The 24,599-nt window shown below is 39.5% G+C and overlaps 1 protein-coding gene across 4 annotated transcripts in view; it reads right to left on the reverse strand.

Annotated features, from left to right (window-relative positions):
* spata5 (spermatogenesis associated 5) overlaps nucleotides 1-24,599 on the reverse strand; it is a 180,137-nt gene that overhangs the window by 123,129 nt on the left and 32,409 nt on the right. For all 4 annotated transcript variants that reach the window (XM_047352892.1, XM_047352891.1, XM_047352890.1 and 1 more), the window contains 4 exons: nucleotides 22,873-23,027; nucleotides 15,553-15,762; nucleotides 7,450-7,503; nucleotides 5,373-5,452 (listed from right to left, as the gene is read on the reverse strand). In XM_047352892.1, coding sequence (XP_047208848.1) covers nucleotides 5,373-5,452; nucleotides 7,450-7,503; nucleotides 15,553-15,762; nucleotides 22,873-23,027 — 499 coding nt within the window. The remainder of the gene's footprint in view (nucleotides 1-5,372; nucleotides 5,453-7,449; nucleotides 7,504-15,552; nucleotides 15,763-22,872; nucleotides 23,028-24,599) is intronic.

Raw genomic sequence — 24,599 nt, forward strand, 5'->3', positions numbered from 1 at the left:
GTTCTTCATCTTTAGAAAAAAAATCCTTTGGCAGAAAAATAGTTTCCTTGCCAGTAACGTAAAAAGATGAACTCAAAACAAGGCGTCTGAAAACAGGTCATTCCTCTGTAATAAAGCAGCATTTGTTGGGAGCCTCATTTGGACTTGTTAACACGGTTTCTCGACTGAACCCAGTGAGACAGAAAATAGCTGCTGCGTTCAAAAATTTGTTCAGAGGTTATTCAAGCAGTAACAGTGCCCCAGAAAGTTTTATTAAAAAGCAAAAAGTGTTTGACTTTGGCTGAATATAGAAGTTCTGGTTCAAATAACAAGCACCGAGCCAGGTGTACTTTCTACAAAAAAACCGGTTTCACAGATGAAATGAAAAGACAACTCTGGAAAATGATCACCGCCAGATCCAAGACTTTAAATCTGGCAATTATGTAATGATTGAGACAGGCCGGATGAGGGACTGACCCAGATACACCCTTGTTTTTGGACAACAATGGAGCTCTATGGGAGAGGATAAAAGTGCCGTTCCATAAAAGATCAGCAGCCTTAAAAAAACTCATCATTGCATTAGTCAGTGCATTACAAGGTGGTTATTTTCCGTAGACAGCACAGACAGCCATCCTTCTGAGCTCAAACACACAGTCTCTTGTTGACAGGGCCAGCGGAAGTGCCAGACGTCATTAGTGCAGACAAGGCTTCAGAGGAGCACAAAAGATCTCTGTCACCGAGATACGAGGGAGAAGAAAGGGGAGGGTGGTCAGTGCAGAGAAGGAGAGAAAGTTTGGGTGAGGGTGGTAGCAGGCTAGACAGGAATCTGGAGAAAAAAGGAGAAATTATGAAGAGAGTAAACAGGGAGAGAGAAAAGGATGGGAAACAAAAAACCTTTTGAGAAACGGAATAAACAAGCATCTGGGGATGGGAACTACTATGAAGTCAGGTGAAACAAAGGACATAAACAATGGAAAGGCTAAAACGAACAAGGTCCCTTCATGTTTTGTGTTCTCATGTTTCATACTTTTACAAACTCGTATTTGCAAAGTTCTCTATTTCTGCCCAAAAATTTTAAAGAATGGATATATTTAAGAATTGGGGGGGATACGGCATACGGATGGATGGACAGACAGATGGATGTTCTTAAGATCTAACTGTTTCCTTTGGCTTTTGACTTAGTATAAGTTGTTAATTTACTTTATATCTATGTCGCTTTTTCTTGTTGTTACTTTAACTTGTTTTTTATTTTTTATCATTTGATAGAACTTAGCAGAATCTGTTTATTTTTATTATAGTCATTCTTTGTATTCATTTTCTATATAAAGTTATTTGTCATTTGGTTTCTTTCTGATCCGTTTATCGCTGCCTCAGTTTCATCTCCTATCCTGTCTTCCTCATTTCACCAGTTTGGACTCGTTGCAGGTAGGCTGACAGATTTACAGCTGGCTTCTCATCTCCTGCCTCCAGATGGAAAACACACACACACACACACACACTCTTGTTTTGCTATATGTAGTGAGCACCATGTGTTGACTCCCATTGATTTTCAGTCATTTTCAACCCTTTCTATGCCCTAACCCTGACAATAACCCTAAACCTAACTATTACCAGTGCATGCCTAACCCTAACCTTAACCTAAAGTCAATTCATACCTTAGTCCTAAACCTAACCGTTAGCAAAATAGGTCGTGAGGACCAGCAAAATGTCCTCACTTTGGTACAAACGGTCCTCAATTAGATGGTGAAATCGGGAAAATGGTTCTCACTGTGATGCCAAGACAGGAACACACACACACACACACTGTCTGGTTGTGTCAACAGCTGTGAATTCATACCGGCAGTCTGTGAGCCACTTCATTGATTAAACACAGCAGGAAGTGAAGACCAATAAATAAACTTTACAGATCTGCAAGAAGTGCATTTTTTAAATGGTGAGTGGCCTTAAGGCACACGTCCAGTCCTGCTTCTACCACTGTGTGCTGGCAACTACTTCTTAGCAGAAGTAGTTGCCAGCACACAGCCCACTATGAAATATAGTAGGCACATATGACAAATTTTAATTCATATAAAGAGAAGAAAGCTCAATCATCGTGAAAAAAAAACTGTAAAGAGGGAAAACTGTCAGCATTACTGACAAAGAAATAACTGATAAGGAAACATTTATATTTAGTGCAAGCTGACATTAGGCCAAAAAAATAAGAAACTATACAAACACTGCATGGTTTCACGTCCTTTTGGACACTGTGCCCTAGGTGCAAACTAATGACAGATTCAGACCTGATCAAGATCTATGAAGCCTGGTAGCTGAAGTTAAAAGCATGATTAATGACTTAATTAATGAGTTGGAGTAAAATAATTAGTTATTTAGCACTGGGTCGGTACTTATTGTACATGTTTGTTTTTACTTTAGAGACTGAGGAACGTGGAGTATCTAGAGAAGACCAGATGCTTGGAGGTCAGCTGGTTAGACTGGCTCTAGAATTTATTTTCTTATTTAAAGACATCAATAGTGTCCAAGTAGTGTTGTGATAAAATATCAGATAAACCTTTAAATTGCCAAATACCGTGGCAGTTTTTTCCGGGATTTAACTAAAATCTGACTTTTTAGGTGTATATAAAACAAAAATATTTCATTTTTATTAAAATACGTTTGGGCCTTGATGTGCATACACACACTGGCTAAAATTATCTCCAGACATTTAAACAAAACAGAGGTTTTTAAGATGAGGAAATGTCAGGTTGGTTGTACTGGAATTCTAATTTCCCCTCGGGGATCAATAAAGTATCTTTGAATTGAATTGAATTGAACTGTAATTACATAAAAACACCAGTAGGAGTACAGGAGGCATAAAACATATTTCTGACAGTTCAATGTACCATCCACAGATAGACAAGGAGGAAGAAAGTTCAAAGTCCTCTGCCAAGATTCAAACTTGTAACCTTGTAGTTGTTTGCATACCCTTGTGCCAACTGTGCTGCCCCCAGTTGGAACCTCACTTTTACCTAAATATTATATTTGATTACATTTCGGCAATCAGTCTTCTATGGTAGGAATCTATCAGCATCAACTCGTTCACTTTACCACATTATGAGGACGTTTCCAATCCACAGCCGTCTTCAAGTAATGCTGCAGGTATTACATTTAGTTCTGGACGCTGACTAGGCCAGTCAAGAAGTTATTCTTTTGTGATCTGGATATATGCCGAGACTGACTGTGAAACTGAAAAATAAAACTCCTCTTCATCTTTAGCTTCCCAGCAGACACCTGAATGTCTTGAGTCAAAACTGTGTGGTATCTGAAACTGTTCATCGTTTCATTCACCTAGTCAAAAACCCCAGTTCCAGATATGGTGCACGACGAGGCCTTAGGCTTCGAAGCTAGTTGTCGTGGGTCCGAATACCATCCCGTTGACATTTACAGCATGTCCTAAAAAAGGCCACTAGTGCTACACCCCTCCCCTCTTTTGGAAATATGACCCAATATATCAAGCTTGGTTTCATCAGAGAATAAGACAACATTAGATTTTAGCAGCGGGGCTGGATATTTTACAAAGCTGCACGATAAAATGAAAACATAGAATTGCAATATTATTACATTTTGAGTGGAATATTACACATTTATATATTGCGATAAATCATGTACTGCAGCTCTAATGTTCTCTCTAACCCTACTCTTAGGTCTAGTTGAGAAGGAGGTCATGGAGACTTTCCAGAGGAAGCCTTCATGACCAGTTTGAGTTTGGTTTCTTTTACAAATTTAGGAAAAACACCCAGTTTGTGGAATGTGTAATTTTTCCCACATTTTCTCCAATTACTGATAACTGTCTTTCCAGTGCCATAGCATATATGTTATGTGAGGAATTTCTTTGTAACCTTCTCTGATACCTTTAAACAATGAGATCCTTCTGATCCTGTCTCCAAACTGTGATGTATAAATTGTAAAGGACACATACACTATATATCATTGAAGATGAAAAAGCTTGTAAATTAATTTTCATGGCGCAGCAACTGTAATGAAGGGGATCACTTTTGAGATCCACTGTATAAAGCTGCTAAAATCTCTGCAGACCCCACACACCCTGCACATAAACTGTTCAGAGCTTTACCTTCAGGCCGCCGCTACAGAACACTGTTCACTAAAACCAGCCGCCACAGAGACAGTTTCTTCCCCCAGGCTGTTTCTCTGATGAACATTCAATAGAGTACAAAACAACAGCATACAGATGTTGCAAATGCACCTTTTCTATTAGATATGTGTATATTGTACATTGTACATTGTAAATTTGTATATTCTGTAATGCAAAAACAGAACAAAAGAGCAAAGTGTACCGGAGTCAAATTCCTTGTTTGTATGCACGAACTTGGCAATAAAGCTGATTCTGATTCTGATAAAATGTAAAGATTGTAAAATATAAATACAGTCATATTCAATAAATTAGAATATGCGTTCCAATGAGGATTGTTTGTCAGGTTTAAAGAGCCTTTTAAAAATAACAACCTTTAAGCAGGTATTGTACTTTCCATTTTCCACATTTCTATATTACGTTTTTTATTGGTCTGATTAAATGTTTTAATCTTAAATGTGTTTTCATTACCTGTAAGTAGAAAATCATCATAATTACAAGAAATAAAGGCTTGAAAACATCAGTCTGTGTGGAATTAACATATAATGTGTTTCACTCAGTCAATTAAGTTACTGAAATAAATTAACTTTTCTGTATATTATGAGAAAAACACGGCCGTGAAAGCTTTAACATTTTTGGCTAATTGAAATATGAAAATTTACAGGAGTATTTAGAAGTTCATTAGTGGAGTCAAAGGAAACACATCACAGAAGAAGAGAAGCACATGTTGAACTAACAGGACCAACTTATACAAGGTATAAAGTTATGAGGCCTGCTGCCCTTTTCCAAGCTCCATCCTGCAGGTTTCAGCTCCTTTGCGTGGTTTAGCAGGAAGCACGCTGCATATTTGGCCTTCCCCATCTGCCGTGAAGGAGCACAATGAAGTGTTTGTGTGCCTCCGGTCCATGTCCTCTGTCCCCCTCCCCACCCAGCCTCTTTCCTTCAAGCCACAGATGTTCCCTCTGCCATCCCACTGAAACTCCTCCTGACAAGACTCTGTTCTGTGTTCTCTGCTGGTAAAAAGCCACACAACTCTGCAAACACTGCATGGGAACCGGTGCATTCATGCAGACTGTTTTCGATGTTTGTTCCTTCGATCCTGCATGAATTACTGCGAGATGTATGCAGACAGTCGTATAATTAACACAGACCACCAAGATGATTATGAATTTGCCACCAAGCAGGAACAAGGTGTTTTTCAGTTTGCTGATATTTTCAGTTTTTGATCTCCAGCCTGTTTAGAAATACAGAAAAGGACAAACAGTACCTTCCTCTTTCGCTGGCGAGAGCATCGATCTCATCAAAGAAGACGATAGAGGGAGCGACGGCCCTCGCCTTCCGAAACACCTGCGAGCAGCGTCAGCAGCAACGGAAGAGGCAAAAACAGGACAAATGTTTAACGGGATGGATGAATCATCCGGGACAAACACGCAGAGGAAATACAGCAGTCATTACAACCAGAAATCACACCGCAGCTCATCCTTTTACTACATCAAAACTAAATCCAAACAGAGCTCCACAGTTCAGTTCAGGAACAGAGTGATTTAAGAAGGAATATGGTTTATAATAATAACCAAACACAGTGCCTTAAAAAGGTATTCATACCTGCAGAACTGCTCCACATTTTATCAGGTTACAATCACAAACTTTAACAAATTTTATTGGGCTTTAATTGGACAAATCGACACAAATAGCATGCATTGTTTTGTTTTTTTACAAATAAAAATGTGAAAAGTATGCAGCCACCCTTTACTCTGATACACTGTTCTGTGAAGGCCTCAGAGGTTTGTTAGAGAACATTAGTGAACAAAGAGGATCATGAAGACCAAGGAACCCAGCAGGCAGGTCACACAGAAAGCTGTAGAGTTTGTAGGTTTAAAGCTCATGGAGCTCTGTTCAATCTATCATCTGAACATGGAAAGAGGAAACGGAAACCTTTCAAGATATGGCCAGCCTCCTAATTAAGTATTGTCAAAGCTTTAGGTTGAATATTGGATTGGAGTTGCCTGAAAGGTAAAGTTTGCAGTTTGCAGCAAGTCATTTAGGAGAAATGTGTTGTGATTGGGTGTACATATGCATATATGTACATATTGGTATTTTTATCTTTTATTTTATTTCCTCTAAAGTTTACATATTTATATTTAATGTCTGTTCACTCTGACCGCGTGAAACGCATGTCAAATTCCTCGTTTGTGCAACAATCTTGGCCAATAAAGTTGATGCTAAAGTGGAAGATATGCCCCTTTTCCACTGGCTCGATTTGGCCCTACTCAACTCAACTCGGCCTGCTTTGTGAGCGTTTCTATTACTGTTCTTTTCCGTACTGGTACCTAGTCTTTTGGTCCCTGCTCCTGAGCTGATGGCTCAGTGAGACCTACATGTGAACAAACTGCTGTTCACTGATTGGCCATGGGAAAGGGAGAAATGAGAAGGTTTTCCAAGAGCTAGTGCAGGGAAAAGTTAATAAAACTCAAGAACGAGTACAATAATCTTCAGGATCACAATGGGCAAAGTGGGTCATACTGAAATGCAATTTTGCTATTCACAAATTATAAACCATGCCTGAAGGCTGAAAGAAAAGAAGAAGGACACATCAGCTGTCTGAATTACATTCAGGTAGGGGGCGCTGTATTTAATAATCTCCTAAATCAGCTGTTCAGACGCACATACATTCCCCCAAAACACACACTGTCAGTGGAAACACAACAGGTACCGTGCAGGGTCAAGAGAGACCGAGTGGAGCAAAGCTGCACCGCCTAAATGGAGCCAGTGGAAAAGAGTCCGTAGTACTCTGGTCATGGGGGACCCAAACTGAACTTTTTAACCTCCATGCAAAATGCTCAGTGAGGAGGAAAACTAACACTGCACATCACCTTGAAAATACGCGCTCTCATTGGTAAATGTGGTGGCAGCATGATGCTGTGGGGATGCTTTTCTTCAGCAAGGATAGAAAAGCTCAATCCCAAAGGAAAACACCTTAGAGGCTGGAAAAGACTTGACACTGGAGCTCGAGGTCCACCTTCGAGCTGGAGTTAAGATGAAAGCATATTCTTGTCTGAGAATGAATGCGTCCAACTGAGAATCTGTGGTGAGGCTTGAAAAGTCTAATTTGCAAGAAAAGTCTCTTGATGCACAAAGCTGATAGAGACATACCCCAAAAAACCTGTAATGAAAGGAGGGGGTTTAATTATGATCTTCTAATTATGATATGATATTGGTCTATCACATAAAATACCAAGAAGATACATTGAAGTCCGTGGTGGTAAAGTGATCAAATGTGAAGAAAAGGTAAAGGGGTGTGAATACTTTTGCAGGGCACTGGAAGGAAAGTTTAAAGAGCTTACCTCTCGAACTGCTCTTTCAGACTCCCCAACATATTTGCTCAGTAATTCTGGACCCTAAAGGAAGAATTCATGTAGAACAGGACAGTTACCTATTTTACACGAGCAACCACATAACAAGTCATGCTGTCTTATTATGATTTTAAAGAATCAAACACATTTATACATTACGACTTATGGCAAAACATTCTCATTGTTTCGCAATGCTTCAGTCATTTTGTTTTTTTTAAATCATCCAAAATCTAGAAGTAAACATTCTGAGTGGCAACTAAAGCATCTGCTCCTCCAACTCTGCAGATCAAACAAAGAAACGGTGATAATTCAGTGTGCAGCACAGCAGGATGTGTTTTGCCTTTGTGTGTGAAATTCTTTCTGCGCTCACTGTACGCAGTGCACCGCTTCATGTTTGTATGTAACACATGTGGCTCACTTGGCAAAGATGTACATTTTCCACTCCGTGAGTATTAAAGTAGCACATCTGCTCGCACCATGGTGCAACTATTCCGGTTATGAATACATTCAGGCGCATCAAACAAAATCTGATCTTCGGGAAGACCTGAGGCATGGATTAGAAGGTGTGTGCTCACAACAGCTCCATAAATATGTCTGCAACCTGCAGCCATAATTGTCCAGGCTGTTGCATGGTTTTCATGTCTATTGATGAGAGTTTTACTCCATATTTTGTTTAAAAGAACAGAAAAAGACAACAAATTGAGGGGGAAGCAGAACAAACATTTCTCCAGGAAGTTACTGCTATGACCGCTGCCAACGTTGCACAGAATGACCTAAACCAAGTCAAATTTACTTTGTTTCTGGCTTCTAGTGGAAGGGCGTACCTCCTTCTAATACAGCATCAACTTACTGCTTGTAGGAAAGTGTAGCTCCTAAAAAGAGAAGCTAGTGTTAAAAAAACATTAAAAGCACTGTCAGGAAAATGAAGCTGGTTCCTTGAAAATGTTCTTGCAGCTTATGAGACATAAGTGTTCAATTTTCCTACAAAATTGTACAAAACCCGAGGTACCAAAAAGATGTGCTGGACAAACACTCTTCCAGGATCTGCTACTGACTGCTTTTTGCCAGCTACTGAAGCAGATCTCCAGAGGTCATAAAGTCTAATAAAGAAAGTGGTTTAATCAGTTGGATCTGTTACTATGATGTAATTGGTCATAATTATTTTTATATGTTGTAAAAACCATTATATTTGTTTTTGACCTCCTTTTATCCAGAAACACTGACAGTTCTGAAGTGAAAAGCTTCCAATGAGCCACATTTATTCAGAGGATTAAGCTGGAAAGATAATGAAACTGAGAAGAATCAAACATTGTTCTGTTTCAGCTTATTTTGACTGATTATGGAAAAACCAAAGTCTGCAAGTTGTTATTTCCCTTCACATCCATCTGCCACTTTGAAACAAAATTTGAACACTGTTGCAATTTCATATACAATAAGGTGGGATGTTATTTGTACAAGTTTATTTGTCCAGTAATCTCAGGCAGTCTTTAGATAATACTGTATAATACATACTGCAGTTTTCATTCAGTAGCTTAGAGTTATTTTAAAGAAAATATTAAATATCATTATTATGTTTGCATCAAATGCCAGATTATAGACTATTGTATTCTTGTTTCCAGGTACACCTGGTCCAGTGCATCTGTGTTTGGCTCCTCTGTTGATTAGAGGCGTGAGCCGAGCTTTGTTGCCTTTGACTCTGTAAACATTTTGGTTTTCTTTCCCATAGAAAGTACTCATGGTTCAGTGCTTCTGTGTTTAGCTATGTCTCTCTCATAGAAAGAGTCAGGATGGAGCAGCTGTGCGTGTTAACTCTGTGTAGGTTTTGTTTTTCTTTCTCACAGAATCAGGGTTATTGAACTGTGGTACAAGTACCACTAGTGGTAGAAGTGAAAATAAACAGCATAAAGCGTTTTAAAGCAGCTAAACCCACATTTTAGATGGTTTTTGAGGATGGGATTGGTGCGAAAACCCAGACCTGAAATGGAAATCCAACTTCTTGGAACCTCTGTTATTTTTCCAAATTAAAATTCAACTTATTAAACAGAATAAAATACAGTATTACAAGTATTGTATTGTATCTAACTTATGACTGGCATGAACTGAAATTACAATTTAGATTCTATGTAACTGGATTAGGGCTGAAACATTTAATTGGATTAATCATTTATTGAAATAATTGTCAACTAACTTAGTTATTGAATTGTTAACTGCAATATACAGACTCTAAAACATGTCATTTGCTGAAAGAATAACCCAATCAGAGCAGCAATTCGGCCAAAACTGTACAAAAAATATATACATTTTTCTTTAAAGATGATAAGCCTTCTTTCTCTGCAAATATGCTCCAGAACTCCTCAAGTGGTATAGTTTTAGCTTGACCTGGTTCAAATCCTGTAAAGAATCTCCCATTAAGCACCTTTTTTTATTTCTTATCAGTTTTTGCACTAAAAAACAAGAAGAGTGTAACTTGGCACCCAAGTACACTGCAAGGGTTCCATTTTATCTGGATGACATTATGCTTTTAAAAAAAATCTCTGTAAAAATCCAGAATCCAATATACAAGTGTCACTTTTTTGTTTGTGTCCATCTTGACTACAGAGGCAGCCAGCGTTGTATTGGTCAACCAAAAAAGGCTGAGCTCTGACATGCTGAGGTTGGAAATTTTTGTTTTAGCTGCAGATTTTCTACAAATGTTCCAGTAAAGCGATGCTGTATTCTTCTATTTTAGGTTAATACGATGTTGACTCTTGACTTTCAGATAGGAATCAAATTATATGTTTACTTTCTCTTTTATGTATTTCTATTACTCATAAAATAAGCTGAAGTAGTTAAATGAAAAATCTGCAGCGCGGCAATTTTTTATTTGATTACTCGATTCATCGGTAGAATATTTGATTACTAAAATAGTCATTAGCTGCAGCCATACATTGGATTTAAATTGGACCTCTTTTGTAAATTGAGAAGTCGAGAGGTTGAGAAGACATCTGTTATGACTTGACTGATTTTATAAATAAAGTGAATTAGCTGCAAAAATTCTGCAACAGTTGTTTTAAATTTGTGGGGTTTTCAATGTGGATGTGGAAATCAATGTGTGGTTTATATTTTATCTACTTTTTTTATTTATTTTTTTTACCATCTTAGTATAGACATAGCTTCTATACATGATATAAAAATGAATTTAACTTGTCTTGGCACTAACATTACTCTGTTTTATTTTAACAATTTCTTCTCTGGAACCTCTTATTTTTAAACCTTTTTAGTCCTTTAAAACACTCGACTCTCTCCTGCTCACAGCAGACAAACATCCCCTCAGCCTTAAGAAGAACTTCCTCCACTGCAATCTACTCTTTCAACACCTCTTAGCTGATTGACGACACGACACTTAACTTCCAGCCCTTTTGTCTCCTGCTGTAAGTGTGGAGATTGACTCATTATGCCCAGGCTCCTCGCTGCTTGGAAGAGCTGAGGCATGGATGTGGTGACACAATCAGAGATACGAAATGTGTCAGTGTGTGTGTGTGCGTGCACATGCTGGCGTGCAGGTATGCATCTGCGGCTGTGAGTGTGTTTGGGTAGCTGAGGGGAGGAAACTGAAATAGACAAGATGATAATATGTTTTTTTTTCGACAGAGGAAACAGGCAGAGCCCCTTAAGTATCCACATTTAAATCAGGATAACGTATCTGTGTCAAAGCAACCGCGGACCTGGAAAAACCTGATACTGTTATTGCAGATGGTTGAGAGCGAATTTCAGCAGCCTGGGCAGGATGTTTTTAATCCCGTTTCAAAGAGCAGATTCTCTTGGTGATAACTTTAAACTGGCTGCAGAACCTTAGGGGACAAATTGTAGTTTAAGTAGTTCAGCACCTCCAACTTTTGTGGCACCACAACAAAAAATTGTTTTTTTGTATATGTGACGAGCAATAGCTATAACATTAACTTAACCAAAGAATTTCAGTAATTTATGCTTTATTCTTTAAGATGGAGTATAAATACGCCCATTGCTCTAAGCCATATTTCAAAATGGGAAAGGCAAGAGAACATGACGTTCAATTAAAACGTCTGATAAATCTACACAAGTCAGGAAGAGGCTGCAAAAACCACCTATTGGTGCCTATATCTCCAATCAGAGCAATAATTGAGATGTGATGCTGTGGGCTTGTTTCACTTCCAAAGGCCATGGGAGCCTTCTTAGAGTGGATGGCTTCATGAACTCCTTGAAATACCAGAACATTTTAAAATAAAAATCTGGTGGACTTCAGAAAACTGAAACACATAAATGATTCCACTTGTCACAAAAAAAGCTTTTCCCAATGCTGTTTTATTTAGCAGACCTAAATCCTATACAAAACCTGTGGGGTGAGCTGAATAGAAGACAATCTGGAACATCTGCAATAAAAGCTGAATTTATTTGGAGGCTTTTCACACATCTATACCAGGGAAGTCATTATGTTTGGAGGGTGTTGCCTTGTATCAGTCTCCAAAGCTTTGCTAAATTTTCACTTAAACATACAGTAGTTCTCACCTGGATTTTTGTAATTTCCCAAATAGAGCATTTCTCTATCTCCAAAGCATGTTGTGGGTAGGACCTTTGTTTTCAACCTTCAGTTATTTACAAGTTGACAACAACAAAAAACATGAAGCTATAGCGCATTTCACTGGATGGTAGAGAGAACGGGAGGAATATTATTCTGCTTTACTGAAAAAAAGGCAGAAGGTCAGGGAAGCTTTGGGGGACGAGGGGGGGGGCTGGTAGAGAGGATGGGATGATGAATGAGAGAGGACAAACAAGGGGTCAAAGGCCAGAGGAAGAAGCTCTCTGTAGCCGTACCACTTTCAGCTATTTAGGAAATCATCACCGTTGGGTCAACGACTCAGAGACCTCTGTGATTTCAAATGATTTTAATCTAAATTTGAAACGAAAACTCTATGAATGTGCCAAATTTGACTGAAACTTTATGAAATGTAAAATGATGCACAAGTCATGAAGTATTTCTCATGTCTGCCTTGTTTCCAAGCCTGTTTTTGTTTTACTTTGGCTGCTATTTCCCATTATTTCCTGACCATTTTTAAGAATTTTTTGTCACCCACTTTTCAACTGTCCCCTCGTTATAAGCCAAACCTTCACAGTGCAATGTCATGGTCCGGCACAATACCGGACAGAGAGTAATTTAAAAACCCTAACCCTAACTCTAAAGGAAAAACTTTACAAACATCTGTTTTACCCTGGCCATCAGCTTTGTTTGGTTCGCTTGTGGGGTCCAAAACCAGACTGTATCAGATTTGTTAACATAGGGTTACTGTTTGTGGCAAATCTGTAGATGGCATGTAAGTATTTATTGCTGTGTCGTATAAGTTTCAGTTTCGTTTCCATGTGTATGAAGTGCTGGTTGGGGGCACAGCCAGACAGCCAATTTACATAAAAGTGACAGAGCCCTAAAACAGTTCATTCTGAAAGGAGCTCAAAAAAGGGGAAACTGAAGAGGTGAAATCTCATTATCTGAGAATGATTTTGTGCGAAAAATGTAATTAACACGTTTGGTATAGCCCATATATCTATCCCAAATGTTTAAAAGGAAGTATAATATGTCACCTTTAAACATGTAGCTATAATAGATTTTAAATTAACTGCGCTGATCCAAACTGCAGGCCGTTCCTAACCTTATGAGTGTAATTGCAACAAACTTTAAATGAATGTTGCAGACAGAGACTTATGTCTTTAAGAAGAGACAGGGGAGGAGAGCTCTGGATAACTTTGGATTATTTCACAACGGTTGCCCTTTGGAACTGAATTAAAATCACTTCTAAATTAGACGGAGCTTGTAACGTACACAGAGTTTTAGTTATTAAAGAATGTCCTTGTGTCATAAAAGAACAATAAAGATAAACACATGCAGCAACTGTTTGCTTCTTTCACACATAGGCCCTGTTTACACGACAACAATCCACTGAAAACTGAATTGTTTTTTCCGTTTGTGGTAATACATCCACATGACAATGTTTAAATTACAATCTCCGTGCACAAGACACCACCAGAAAAATGAAAATCATGTAATTCTCCAAACTCGCCACTAGTTGGCAGTATGTTTTTTGAGAATTAGTTTGAAATTAGAAGAAAATGAGCAATTTGTTGGAAAACCAAAAAAAGAGTCAGCAGTACAAACAGTACTCAGCAATCCACCATTGTTATTGATGATATCTTCTTCTTCTGTGTTTTACACTGGTCGGTATCAGTAGCTGCGCATGTGTGCGCATTTATTTTTACTTACTGCAGTCATACTGCGCATGTGCCAGGGCTTCCTTATAAAGGAAGATTACCAGTTGAAATTACTTCGAAAAGTGTGCTATGGCTTCATAGTTGGAGGTCCACATTTCATTAGACATTCCCGTCAGAATCTCAACCTATAGTATAGTACCAAGGTACCTGGTACTCAGTACATTCGCGTACCTGGTACTCAGATGTGTCCCTTGCCCCTTTTCCACTGGCTCGTTTTAGGCGGTGCGGCTCTGCTCCACTCAGTTTCACTCTTGTTTATGCAAGAATGTCTTATATATGTCTTTTCACGTATAAAATGATCCACAGGGATAATTATCTGGACCACAGCCCAGCTAGAACTTATAAGGCTCAGGGGTTCTGATGTAAGGTGGGTTGTGGCAGGGGGAGCAGAGAGGAGAGACGCTGCTGTCTGGACCGGTAATTTGCCTGAAGAAGTTACAACTTTGGGCTTTATGAGGAAATTTTTGTCTCAGTCATGGCGATGAGGAAGTGAAGGACTTTAAAACGCACTTTTGACCCCGATAAAGTTAGTTTTAGGTTGGATATTCAATATTCACGCTCCACCGATTAACCGGAGTCTTCCTCCCGTTTAATTCGATGAAAGCAGTCTGATTATGGCCTGCCGCTCTTTGCCTGCTCCCCCCTCCTGCAGAAGGTGGTTCTCTTAAGGACCGTGAATAAATTTCCAAACCAAACATGCTGTTTCATGGTGGTATTTTGCTTTCTGTGTTTTGTTGATCAGCTGGTTGAGGATGTTTTTAAATACAGCGCCCCCTACCTGAATGTAATTCAGACAGCTGATGTGTCCTTCTTCGTTTCTTTCAGCCTTCAGGCATGGTTTAGGATTTGTAAATAGTGAAATTATATTTCAGTATGACCCGCTCCGGCCATTGTGGTCCTCAATATTATTGTAGTCTCTCTTCGGGTTTATTAACTTTTCCCAGCACTAGCTCTTGAAAAACCTTCTCATTTCTCCTGGTCCCACGGCCAATCAGTGAACAGCAGTCTGTTCACGCCCCATGTAGTCCCGACTCAGCCCCAGTCGGACCTGCTCCGGAGCAGGGACCAAACGACTAGGTACTGGTATGGAAAAGAGCAGTAATGGAATCGCTCGCAAAGCAGGCCGAGTGGAGTTGAGTAGGGCCAGATCAAGCAAGTGGAAAAGGGGCACTTGTTCTTCTGGTGAAAACTAGAACAGGAGTAGAAAAATAGCCCCAGAAAACTAACCTGGATCCTGGAACAGCGTCCTGCAGGGAACTATTAATCGAAATGACAAATCTGGCTATTTTTACACAAAAGAAATAAAAAATTTTTGTTCAGTACTGTAAACAGACTCTGAGTGCTAAAGGACAGATTTTGGGGAAAAAGCTGAAAAAAAATTATGAAGGAAACATTAAATACAGGCCGCAGTTTTTCTTTAATCTCTATATAGATGTGTGTTTTATATTAAACTGCTGTCAATTCACCACATTAAATGATTGAATGTCTGTTATCTAATTAAGAGAGAAAATGCAATAAATAATGTTAAACTGCAAACGCAGAGACTGTGAGATGCACGACAAATCATCACTCCTTAGGGTAATGGCTGACTCATATGCACAGTTTTGGCAGAACCTTCAATCAGGAAAACGATATGCAGAGGCACATCTGTAAAACATTATGTTTTCATTTTTATGTGTCCCATTAAATAGGAGAAAAGCAGCAAGCTTTGCTACCATCTTTGATTTGAACTCATCAGGAAATCAGCAAAGTAATTCGATAAAGTTTGGTCAGCACAGAGGGATGGAAAAACTCTTTAATTTGATGGTGAAAACTTACTTTAATAGCCAGAAAGTTGAGACCACTTTCATTAGCCAGGGCCTTGGCTATCATGGTTTTGGAGCAGCCTGGGGGCCCATAGAGCAGGATTCCTTTCGGTGGTTGAATCCCCATGCGGGTAAAGGCCTCGGGGTGCCTCAGGGGCCACTCCACGGCCTGCTTCAGTTTCAGCTTCACCTCTGCCATCCCACCAACGTCTGACCAGCGGACCTGGACGGATGAAGCAAAGGGACTCAGTCCTACTTTGATAAAATATAAGACGAGATATTTTCTTCTAGGCTGACCTTGTAACCTGTGCATTGTTCAGTGTACATGCTTTTAAAATATTAATTAGATTAATGCTAATATTTGTTTGCTGTCATTAAAGAACTTGATGATCTACCTTAATAAAACCTGAGGTTTGTTTAAGCACAGTCTTGTGTGCACACATCCCAGCGTGCTCTTGTTTATGCTACATTTACATGTAAATTGGTTCAGAAAGCTACAGTCAGAGTTGGCCTACTGAAAACAGGAGTACACAGAAGTGTATGTAACAGCCTGACCGCATGGTGCATACACAACTGACAACTACAAAGTAGTTGATATTTATCTTCAAAGTCTCCGCTTACAGCAGCCGTTCACAACAGAACAAAACACTGTTTAACATTACTACAATGAGAGCTGCGCAGTTTAGGTTGCAGGGGGGAAAAACTGGTAAAACCAAAGGTTACCCCCGATATACAAGTGTTTGGGCACAACAACACATTAAATAATAATTCTTACAGATTCATGTTTATTTCACCAAAATATGACTTTTTTGAGTTTTCAAGGTTTTGCCCACAGTGCTCATACCAACACAAGTAAACAAAGCAGTAATAATAAGGTAAAATACAAAAATCACCATCAAAACCTGGAGTAGAAGGTAGTCAGATATGTGCAGAAGCAGATGTGGAAGAGAGCAGTATTACTTCACAGAATCAGAACTCAGTGGGTTCAGTGAGGTCAAAAACATGCAATCAACAAAATGAATCTGTTTTATATAGGAGGAAGGCAGCAGGAAGAGGTCAATGTCTAATAAATAATCTTCAGCTTACTCCAGTCCTTCATGCACTTCTAATCTGTGAAGCCCGAAGCAAACACATCACCAATAATAAATGCAACGGACCAAACTAATTTTGATTGCGAACTGATGTCAGAGATGTTCTCAAGTAACCCTTAAAAGGACCCCTTTTCACTTTCTGACCATGTTTAAGCTGCAAAGAATGTCAAGTTCCTCCAACGTCAGCTGGTTGGAGCAGAGGAGAAATTTAAAAGCATATTTGGAGGGAGATGGAGGAACTGAGGGCTTGTGTTGAATCAGGATGGAGTGAACAACAACAGAGCGAGTCTGCCAACAGCTGTCTGTCTGACAGATGGAAGGAAGGAGGCAGGGAGGAAGGGAAGGAGAGAGTCCGGCAGAGAAAAACCGGAGGAGATAAAGCAGATAAGGAGGAGAGTGCTTCATCCAAAACCAGCTAACGTCTCTTTTTACCCTTCCTGTCTCACATTCCTCCTTCTTCCCTTTCCTTACTGTTCAGTTTTGTCCCATTCATAGTTGTTTTAACCTCCTCCTCTACATTAAACCCATCCACTCCGTCCCTCTGCTCCATATCCTGTTTGATCTGCTTTCATATCCTCTCTGCTCCTCTGTTTGTTATCTGTTGTATCTCAGCATCGCTGCTTTTCTGTCCTCCCACACTTAGCTTTATCTTATTACATGAACAACGGAAGGAATCAGGTTTGGCAGGACAGTCAGAGAGGCCGTCCAGGAAGGTCAGCAATCAGATAGTTTCCCTTAAATGGATCTTTAATTATTCATTGAGAATGTTTTTTTAAACAGTTCAAGTCAGAACAAAATGAAATCCAGGTGGGTCTCCTTGTCCTCTCATTACATTAACTATACATTCATTCTTTTATCATTCTATTTTTTAATTCTAACATTTTATTTTGCTTTTCAGTTGTATTTTCTTAGTTAATTTGTAGTGTGAAGCATACTGAATGTGGTCTGTTTCAACATGTTTCTGGCTCTAGAAAATAAGACCCCATGTCTCAGAGATTTATTGGTATGTCACAAAAAACAAATGCTCTTTAACACACTGCTACAGAAATATAATATATCACCATGTCATAATATTTATTACTAACTTCAGTCCTCACCATACATAAGAAATGCTTATTTATGTTATGAATTTTAATGCCTTTAATACCAGTTTTAGTGAAAAAAGAAGTTTCTCTTTTGCCAAAAAACCAAAATAAAAACGCATAAAGTTCATTTATTTCCTGTCCCACATTCAGAGGCTAATTATCCAAGTCAAAAATTGGCAACGACATTCCTTTTTGTACAAAATTAAGATAAAATGAATTACTCCACCTAGGTCTCTCAAACAACAAATATGCTTGCCAGGGAAAAACATATTTTTCCAAATTTGTTTTTATTGAATGCCATCAATAACTGCAGTTTCCACCACACAAAAGTTACTGAGAGGTTTTCTGATTTTGAATGTTTTAAATGCCATTTTTAAGTCTGTTTTTTTTAAGAAGAAAGAAAAAGATGACAATTTTCTGCTCCACCTACATCTATTCATCTTTATCTATCCTCAACTCAGAAAGGAGCTTGTTTAAAGAGTATGTTTGAAAATACATTTTTAATTTTATGTATGAATGTTTTGATTAAGTTCAGTCCTCGATGTACATAATAAATATTCACAAATATGATGGGTTTTTTATTCATTTCTATTCAGCAAAATTGTTAAATCGTAGTCAATAAGCTGATTTTCTCTTCCACACATGCAAAAGAAAAGATTTACAGTTCATGAAAAAATATTTCAACACAAAGGAATAAAAATAAATAAGAACATAAATCAGATTGCGATGATGGTGTGTTCAAATTGCATTTTGAATGTGAGTCAATGGGACAAACAATGCTGAAGGGACATTGGTTGCTCTATTGAATTTAAACGGCTTATTAATGACTTGAAGTTAAAACATTTAAGCAAAATACCTAGCCTCTGCACATTTTATGCAGGCTGCATAAACACAGACACAGTAAATGAGTGAAAAAGCAGCTAAAGTCCAAAGAAAAACAGAAGAACTATTGATCAAGACCAGTTTGAGCAGAAAGTCGATCTCCTTGGAAACAAAGTACATTGTAATTCTCTATATTTTATCTCTGTTTTGTCTTCAGCTTGACCCTCCTAATTTCACTGCATCACATGTTCTGATCTAAATGCCAGTGCTTATAACTCTTTCCCCTCCCATCTGTTTGACTTCCTCCCCCCCCCAGCCCACAGAGGTAACACATCCCAGGCCACCGGCGCCGTCTCCGGGGAGCGAAGCACCTAATGGAAACCTGGCATCTGGCCACATACTGTAAATGCCGAGCGATTTATGGCCAGCGTTGAGCCAGAAGGAAAGAAATGCACGGAGTGACGAGGGGTGGGGAGGAAGAGGGGACAGGCTGAGAGATGGACCAGAAGCAAGCCAGCAAGTCAAAAGTGCTCATCTAGAAGCCCAGACAGAAACAAAATGAAATAAAAACAGGAGTGGGGAAAAATGTACTGTAATGTAGGATCAAGCCCAGAGGTTTAGGAGTCGGATGTGAACAGAAAGTTACGAGTAAAACAGTAAACTCAGGATAGACTTTAAACAATAGCACAGAAAATAGTTGTGACATGTTGCTGACATTAGTTTTGGTAAATTATAAGAGAATCTAGACTTAAAGCTACAGTCCTGGTGAAAAGTTTTCATAAATTTAACAATTTTTTTTTTAGAGTGGAATAAAACAAACTTCAAGCTTCATGCTTGAGTTCATTATGGATTTCTTGAATCTAGACGGGTTCACAATGATGAGAAAATCTGTAATAAAATCCAGAAGATCCACTCTAAAGAAATGTTTAAATGATTCCTTATTTCCCCAAAATTCAATGACGTGCCTGTGCTGTCAAAACAAACTGATTTCTGTGCATGTTGTAGCGCTAGAGAGCGCGACCCATAAAGGAGGCTTCAGTCCTGAACAGTCCGGAGTTCGAGTCCCGGCCCATGAGACCTGGGCTGCAGGTATTCCCCTTTTCTACACGCCTTTTTCTGTCTGCCTACTTTCGCAAATAACAAAAATTATTCCTACTACTGCACAAATATCTTTAAAAACAAAAATGTATCTTTTTATCTCAGCCAACACTAAGAAATATCAAGCAGCTGATGGGATGCTGACAGGCCCAAAAGCTCCAGAAGAACACAGTAAAAGAACCTTGAGGGGAAACCGTTTTCTTAGTGGTTGCATGCAAATCTTTGACATGTTGACCAATTTCTGACCTTTGGCTGCTGTTAAGTTGTAAAGAGGTAGAGGCATTAATTCTTTTTTCTCATTTTCAGTAACTAGAAAATCAGTTGTTCAGACAATTAAATCAAAGCTGGAAGCAAACTGGACTTTCTGTTCTTTATGTACCCTTTTAGAGGTGATTTTACTATTTTCTACTGACCGCATTAATTGCGCTAATTAAATCGGCCAAACTAGAAGATGGACATAGCGGATCAATAAGGTTAGCAGTAGAAACTCAGCCACTAGTACAGGAGTGGGGAGATATCCACATTCAACCAACCACTCAAGCACCACGCAGCTATGCAAACCCTGAGCCGGTTGATAATTCCAGTTGTAGTAATGTCATTAAGTTCTATAAAAGATGTTTACTACCTCTAAATGAAATCTACTACAACCAACTGCCTTCAGGAGTCAATTAGTACACGGAGACACCCCCCACCCACCCACTTACTCCCACCATGTGTAATTTAACGTCTGTATGAATCCAGCTCATTTATTAAGGCCGCAGACAAGAGGCCAGTGGTAACTCTGGAGGAGCTGCAGAGATCCAAAGTTCAGATGGGAGAATCTATTGACAGGACAACTACTAGACGTGCACCCCACAAATTTAACCTGCAGCAAGAAGGAAGCTATCGTTCAAAGAAAGTCAGAGAGGGTCCCATTTTCAGTTTGCCACAAGCCGTGTATGGAACGCAGCAAACATGAGGAAGAAGGTGCTCTGGGCATTCATTTATTGCCTATACCTGCTTATCCTTGCAGGCTCGTGGGGGTGGGGGATGGTGGTTTGGTGCCTATCTCCAGCTGTCATTGGGTGAGAAGCAAGGTACACCCAGGATAGATCACCAGTCCGTCACAGGGCAACAGAGACACACAGGACAAACAACCATGCACACACATACCCAGGGGCAATTTATAACAATCAATTAACTTAACATTCCCGTTTGGGAGGAATGCCGGAGAAAATCCACGCATGCACTGGGAGAACATGCAAGCTTCATGCAGAAAGAACCTAGGGCCTTCTTGCTGCAAGGCAATAGTGTAACAAACTGCACCATCGTGCAGGCCGGTGATCTGGTCAGATCAAAAACGATAACAGAGACGCTACTGGTGGCAAAAGATGCACTTGCACCTGACCCCAAATACATCATGTCTACTGTGAAACAGTTTAGTGGCAGCTTCATGCTGTGGTGATGGTTTTCTTAAAAAGGAAACAAAGAAGGAAGAAGGATGGAACTAAATCCGGGACAATCCTGGAAGAAAACCTGTTAGAGGCTGCAGAAGGCTTAAGACTGGGGCGGAGGTTTGACTTCCAGCAAGACAAAGACTCTTAGCATACATTTAGAGCTCCAATCTAATGGTTTGATCAAAGTATACTCATGTGTTAGAATGGCCTAGTCAAAGTGCAGGCCTAAATCCAGTTGAGAACTTTAGATTCAGCTAAATAGCATTTATAGATGCGCAAGGCCAGTAGAAGAATAAAGGGGGGTGGGGGGCTGAATGTAACACAGTTCTTAGATTTTTATTTGCATAAATAAATAGATTGTAATACAACGAGATGTGAAAAAGGTTGGAGGGTATGAAGATGCCTTCGTTTTTGTTCCATGTGCAAGTAGTAAACTTCTACTCTTGTTTTCTGAACTTTACAAGGAGCCTTTGAAGGGAATAAGAGGACAGAGTCGGGGAATAACCAAACAAACAAAAGAAAAGAAAAAAGCGAGATAAAGAGCACAGAAATTATAAAGTGAAACCAGGCAGCCAGGGAGAAGCTTAAAACGGATGTTAAAATAAAAGTGAAAGTCTTAATAAAAAAAAACAACAGAATTACCCCTTAATTTATTATATTTACATGCAAATATAATCTAAAGTGAGGTATAATCTTTAAATCTCCCATCTCTGGATATGTGATCCGAGATGGTTTCGTAGAAACTCTGGGCACGTATTCATCCAGCACCACTGGAAGTTTCTTATATAAAAGTGGGTTAGAAACAAATGTTTGCACTTATGTGGATATAATCAAGTCCAGGGCTCTGCGGCCGGTCTTTCAGTTGAGCTGTGTAAGAAGAATTACAAAAAAAGAAATCCAAACTCGCTCCTCTCTTGTTTCCAGGAACCAGCCTCAAGGACTGGATGTCTCTGGGTGAGCTAAGAGCACAGCGCTCTGTGCAGAAAGAAAAGGGGAGGTAGGCTGAGGTGAAGGGATCGGACGTTTCTTCTTCTCTTTCTCTTTTTTTAGCTGCTGGCGGGAACCTTCAGCGACCAGATCTGCTTTCAATTACTGGTGGAAGATGATGTTAGCCTTCTTCCTGTCCCTTATGTCTTGCACATGCAAACTCCAAAACATCCTGAGGTTTCACCACTGTCCTCTCACCCCCCCCACTACCTCCCAATGTTTTTTTGAGTCCACTTTTCCTCCATCTGCGAAGACAAAGTCATTCATCCTCATTGCAACAGAGGGTAAAATAGCCACGAGGTCTTTTCCACTCATGTTGATTCAGTGGTCAACGATGCAAAGCGAAGTAAGACCATCTGAACAGGTAGGCAATGCTTCTGCTGATGAGCTTCTTTTAAAAGTGGTGATAACTGATGACACTTTGTGGGTTATAAATTGTGCTTTCAATGAACTGCATGATGCAAGCTGGCCTCATCCCTTCCACAACCACCACGAGGCTGGATGTAGCGCTAAGAAAAGCAGCTTCCAGGATGGATTGTGTCATTAGGAATGATGCCTTAAACCAAGCAGGAATGAGAAGAGGGTGCTTCACCAGTGCACAAGCATATTACAAGGTTTTATAGACATTAAAGAACTTTGTGGACAGACGGACAGAAACTGCTGGCTTCCTTTTTATCATTTGGGATGTTTGGGTCTTTTGCTATATCTGAAATGGAAATCATTTTTTTCACACATAGTTTTAATAAGATGATTATGTATAAGCAAATAATTTATCTACCAATAAGAAAGACAAAGATGCAAGATGTTTTTGTACCTTGGGCACGTCGATAGCAACCTCTCTCATTGCACTGGGCTTTACAACAGTCATTGCCCACTGGAGGTCCTGCAGAGAGATAGTCACTGTCCCCATCAGCTGCTGGTCAGACGCTTGGTGTGAAATTCCCAGAGCTCGTCTCAGTGCATGCAGACCTGAGTAGAACAGATTAAAAAAACTTACACTCCAGCAATGAACTTCTTTAGCCAAACATTTGAAGCCTGTCCTCATGTCTAGAAAAACAGATATTGATGCAGGGATTTGTTTTTGGTTAGGGGAATTTTGGGACACCAAAAAAACAAACATTTGGGTATAATAGTGTGAAACAAGTTTTCACTCAGGAACTTTCAGATGTATCCAACCCACATATTTCTGAAAACCTTCAGGCTCACATATGCTGCATTGATACACGCCTAACATCTTCAGATCTCAAAATGAAGATAATTTAACCTTCATCATGGGAAGGAAAGGAAAGACTGCAGGGAAGTGTACTAGAAGTGTTAAGGACTGTATACATTCAGTCTGGATGTGAATGAAAAGCAAACACTGGTCTGACTGAGTCAGTTTCAACAATGCCTCTCCAAGCAAAAGGGTAAATCCAGATCATCTTGTTTCAGATCAACAATGCACAAAATCAGACAAACAGAACCTGAGTAAATACGAAAAGCAGTCATCAAGTGTTTAGGATAACTGGAGCCTGCGAGTCTATTACATTGCTATAAAGGAATTTATTGGATCATTCTAAATGCTTTAATTCAACCAGACTTTGACTAGGCCACTAAAAAGAACTTCATTCAGTTAGCAATTCTGAGGTAGACTTGCTCCTGCGCTGTTGATCACTGTCCTGCTGCATAACCAAAGTGATCTTGAGCTTAAGGTCAGGAACTCAAGCTGGACGTTCTCCTTCGGGATTTTGTGCTAGAGAGCAGAATTAATGGTTCCATCAATTATAGTGAGTCATGCAGGTCCTGAAGAAGCAAAGCAGCCTCATACCCTGACACTGCAAAAGCCATGCTTGGCTGACTGCATGATGGTCTTTTTCCAAAATAGTCTTATACGTTTTACTCCAGATGTAACAGGAAATACAACTTCCAAAAAGTTCCACTTTTGCCTCATCAGTCCACAGAAAATCTTCCCCAAGCTCTTGGGAACCAAGATGATTTTTAGCAAACATTAGATTCTTGCATAGCATTTTTCTTATCATTGCATCATGTACACTGGCCTTAACTCAGAAATGCAAGGTTTGCAGTGCTTTAAGTGTTGTTCAAAGTTATTTTGTGATCTCCTGGATGAGTTGTGGATGTGCTCCTGGAGTAATATTGGAATGCTGGCCACTCGAACTAAAGGTTCTTAGACTACTGCTCAGTCCGGCAAGGTTTTTGTGAGTGACAAAAATGCTTTTTAGGACTTTTCTTGTTTAATGTTTCTGTGATGTACTGTAAAACAGCTAAAACATTAACACGTCAGTCAGTCAGTCATTTTCTACCGCTTATTCCATAGTGGGCCACGGGGGAGCTGGTGCCTATCTCCAGCACTCTATGGGCGAGAGGCGGGGTACACCCTGGACAGGTCGCCAGTCCATCGCAGACATTAACACGTTTTAAAAGCTTTTATTAATAAATAAGTAGAGTCATTTAGAGCAGTGGTTTTCAATCCTGGTCCTTAGGATCCACTGTCCTGCATGCTTTAGGTGTTTCACTGCCTTCACACACCTGACTTAAATAAAT

This window comes from Girardinichthys multiradiatus, chromosome 23 (assembly GCF_021462225.1).
Source record: "Girardinichthys multiradiatus isolate DD_20200921_A chromosome 23, DD_fGirMul_XY1, whole genome shotgun sequence".
Lineage (NCBI taxonomy): Eukaryota > Metazoa > Chordata > Actinopteri > Cyprinodontiformes > Goodeidae > Girardinichthys > Girardinichthys multiradiatus.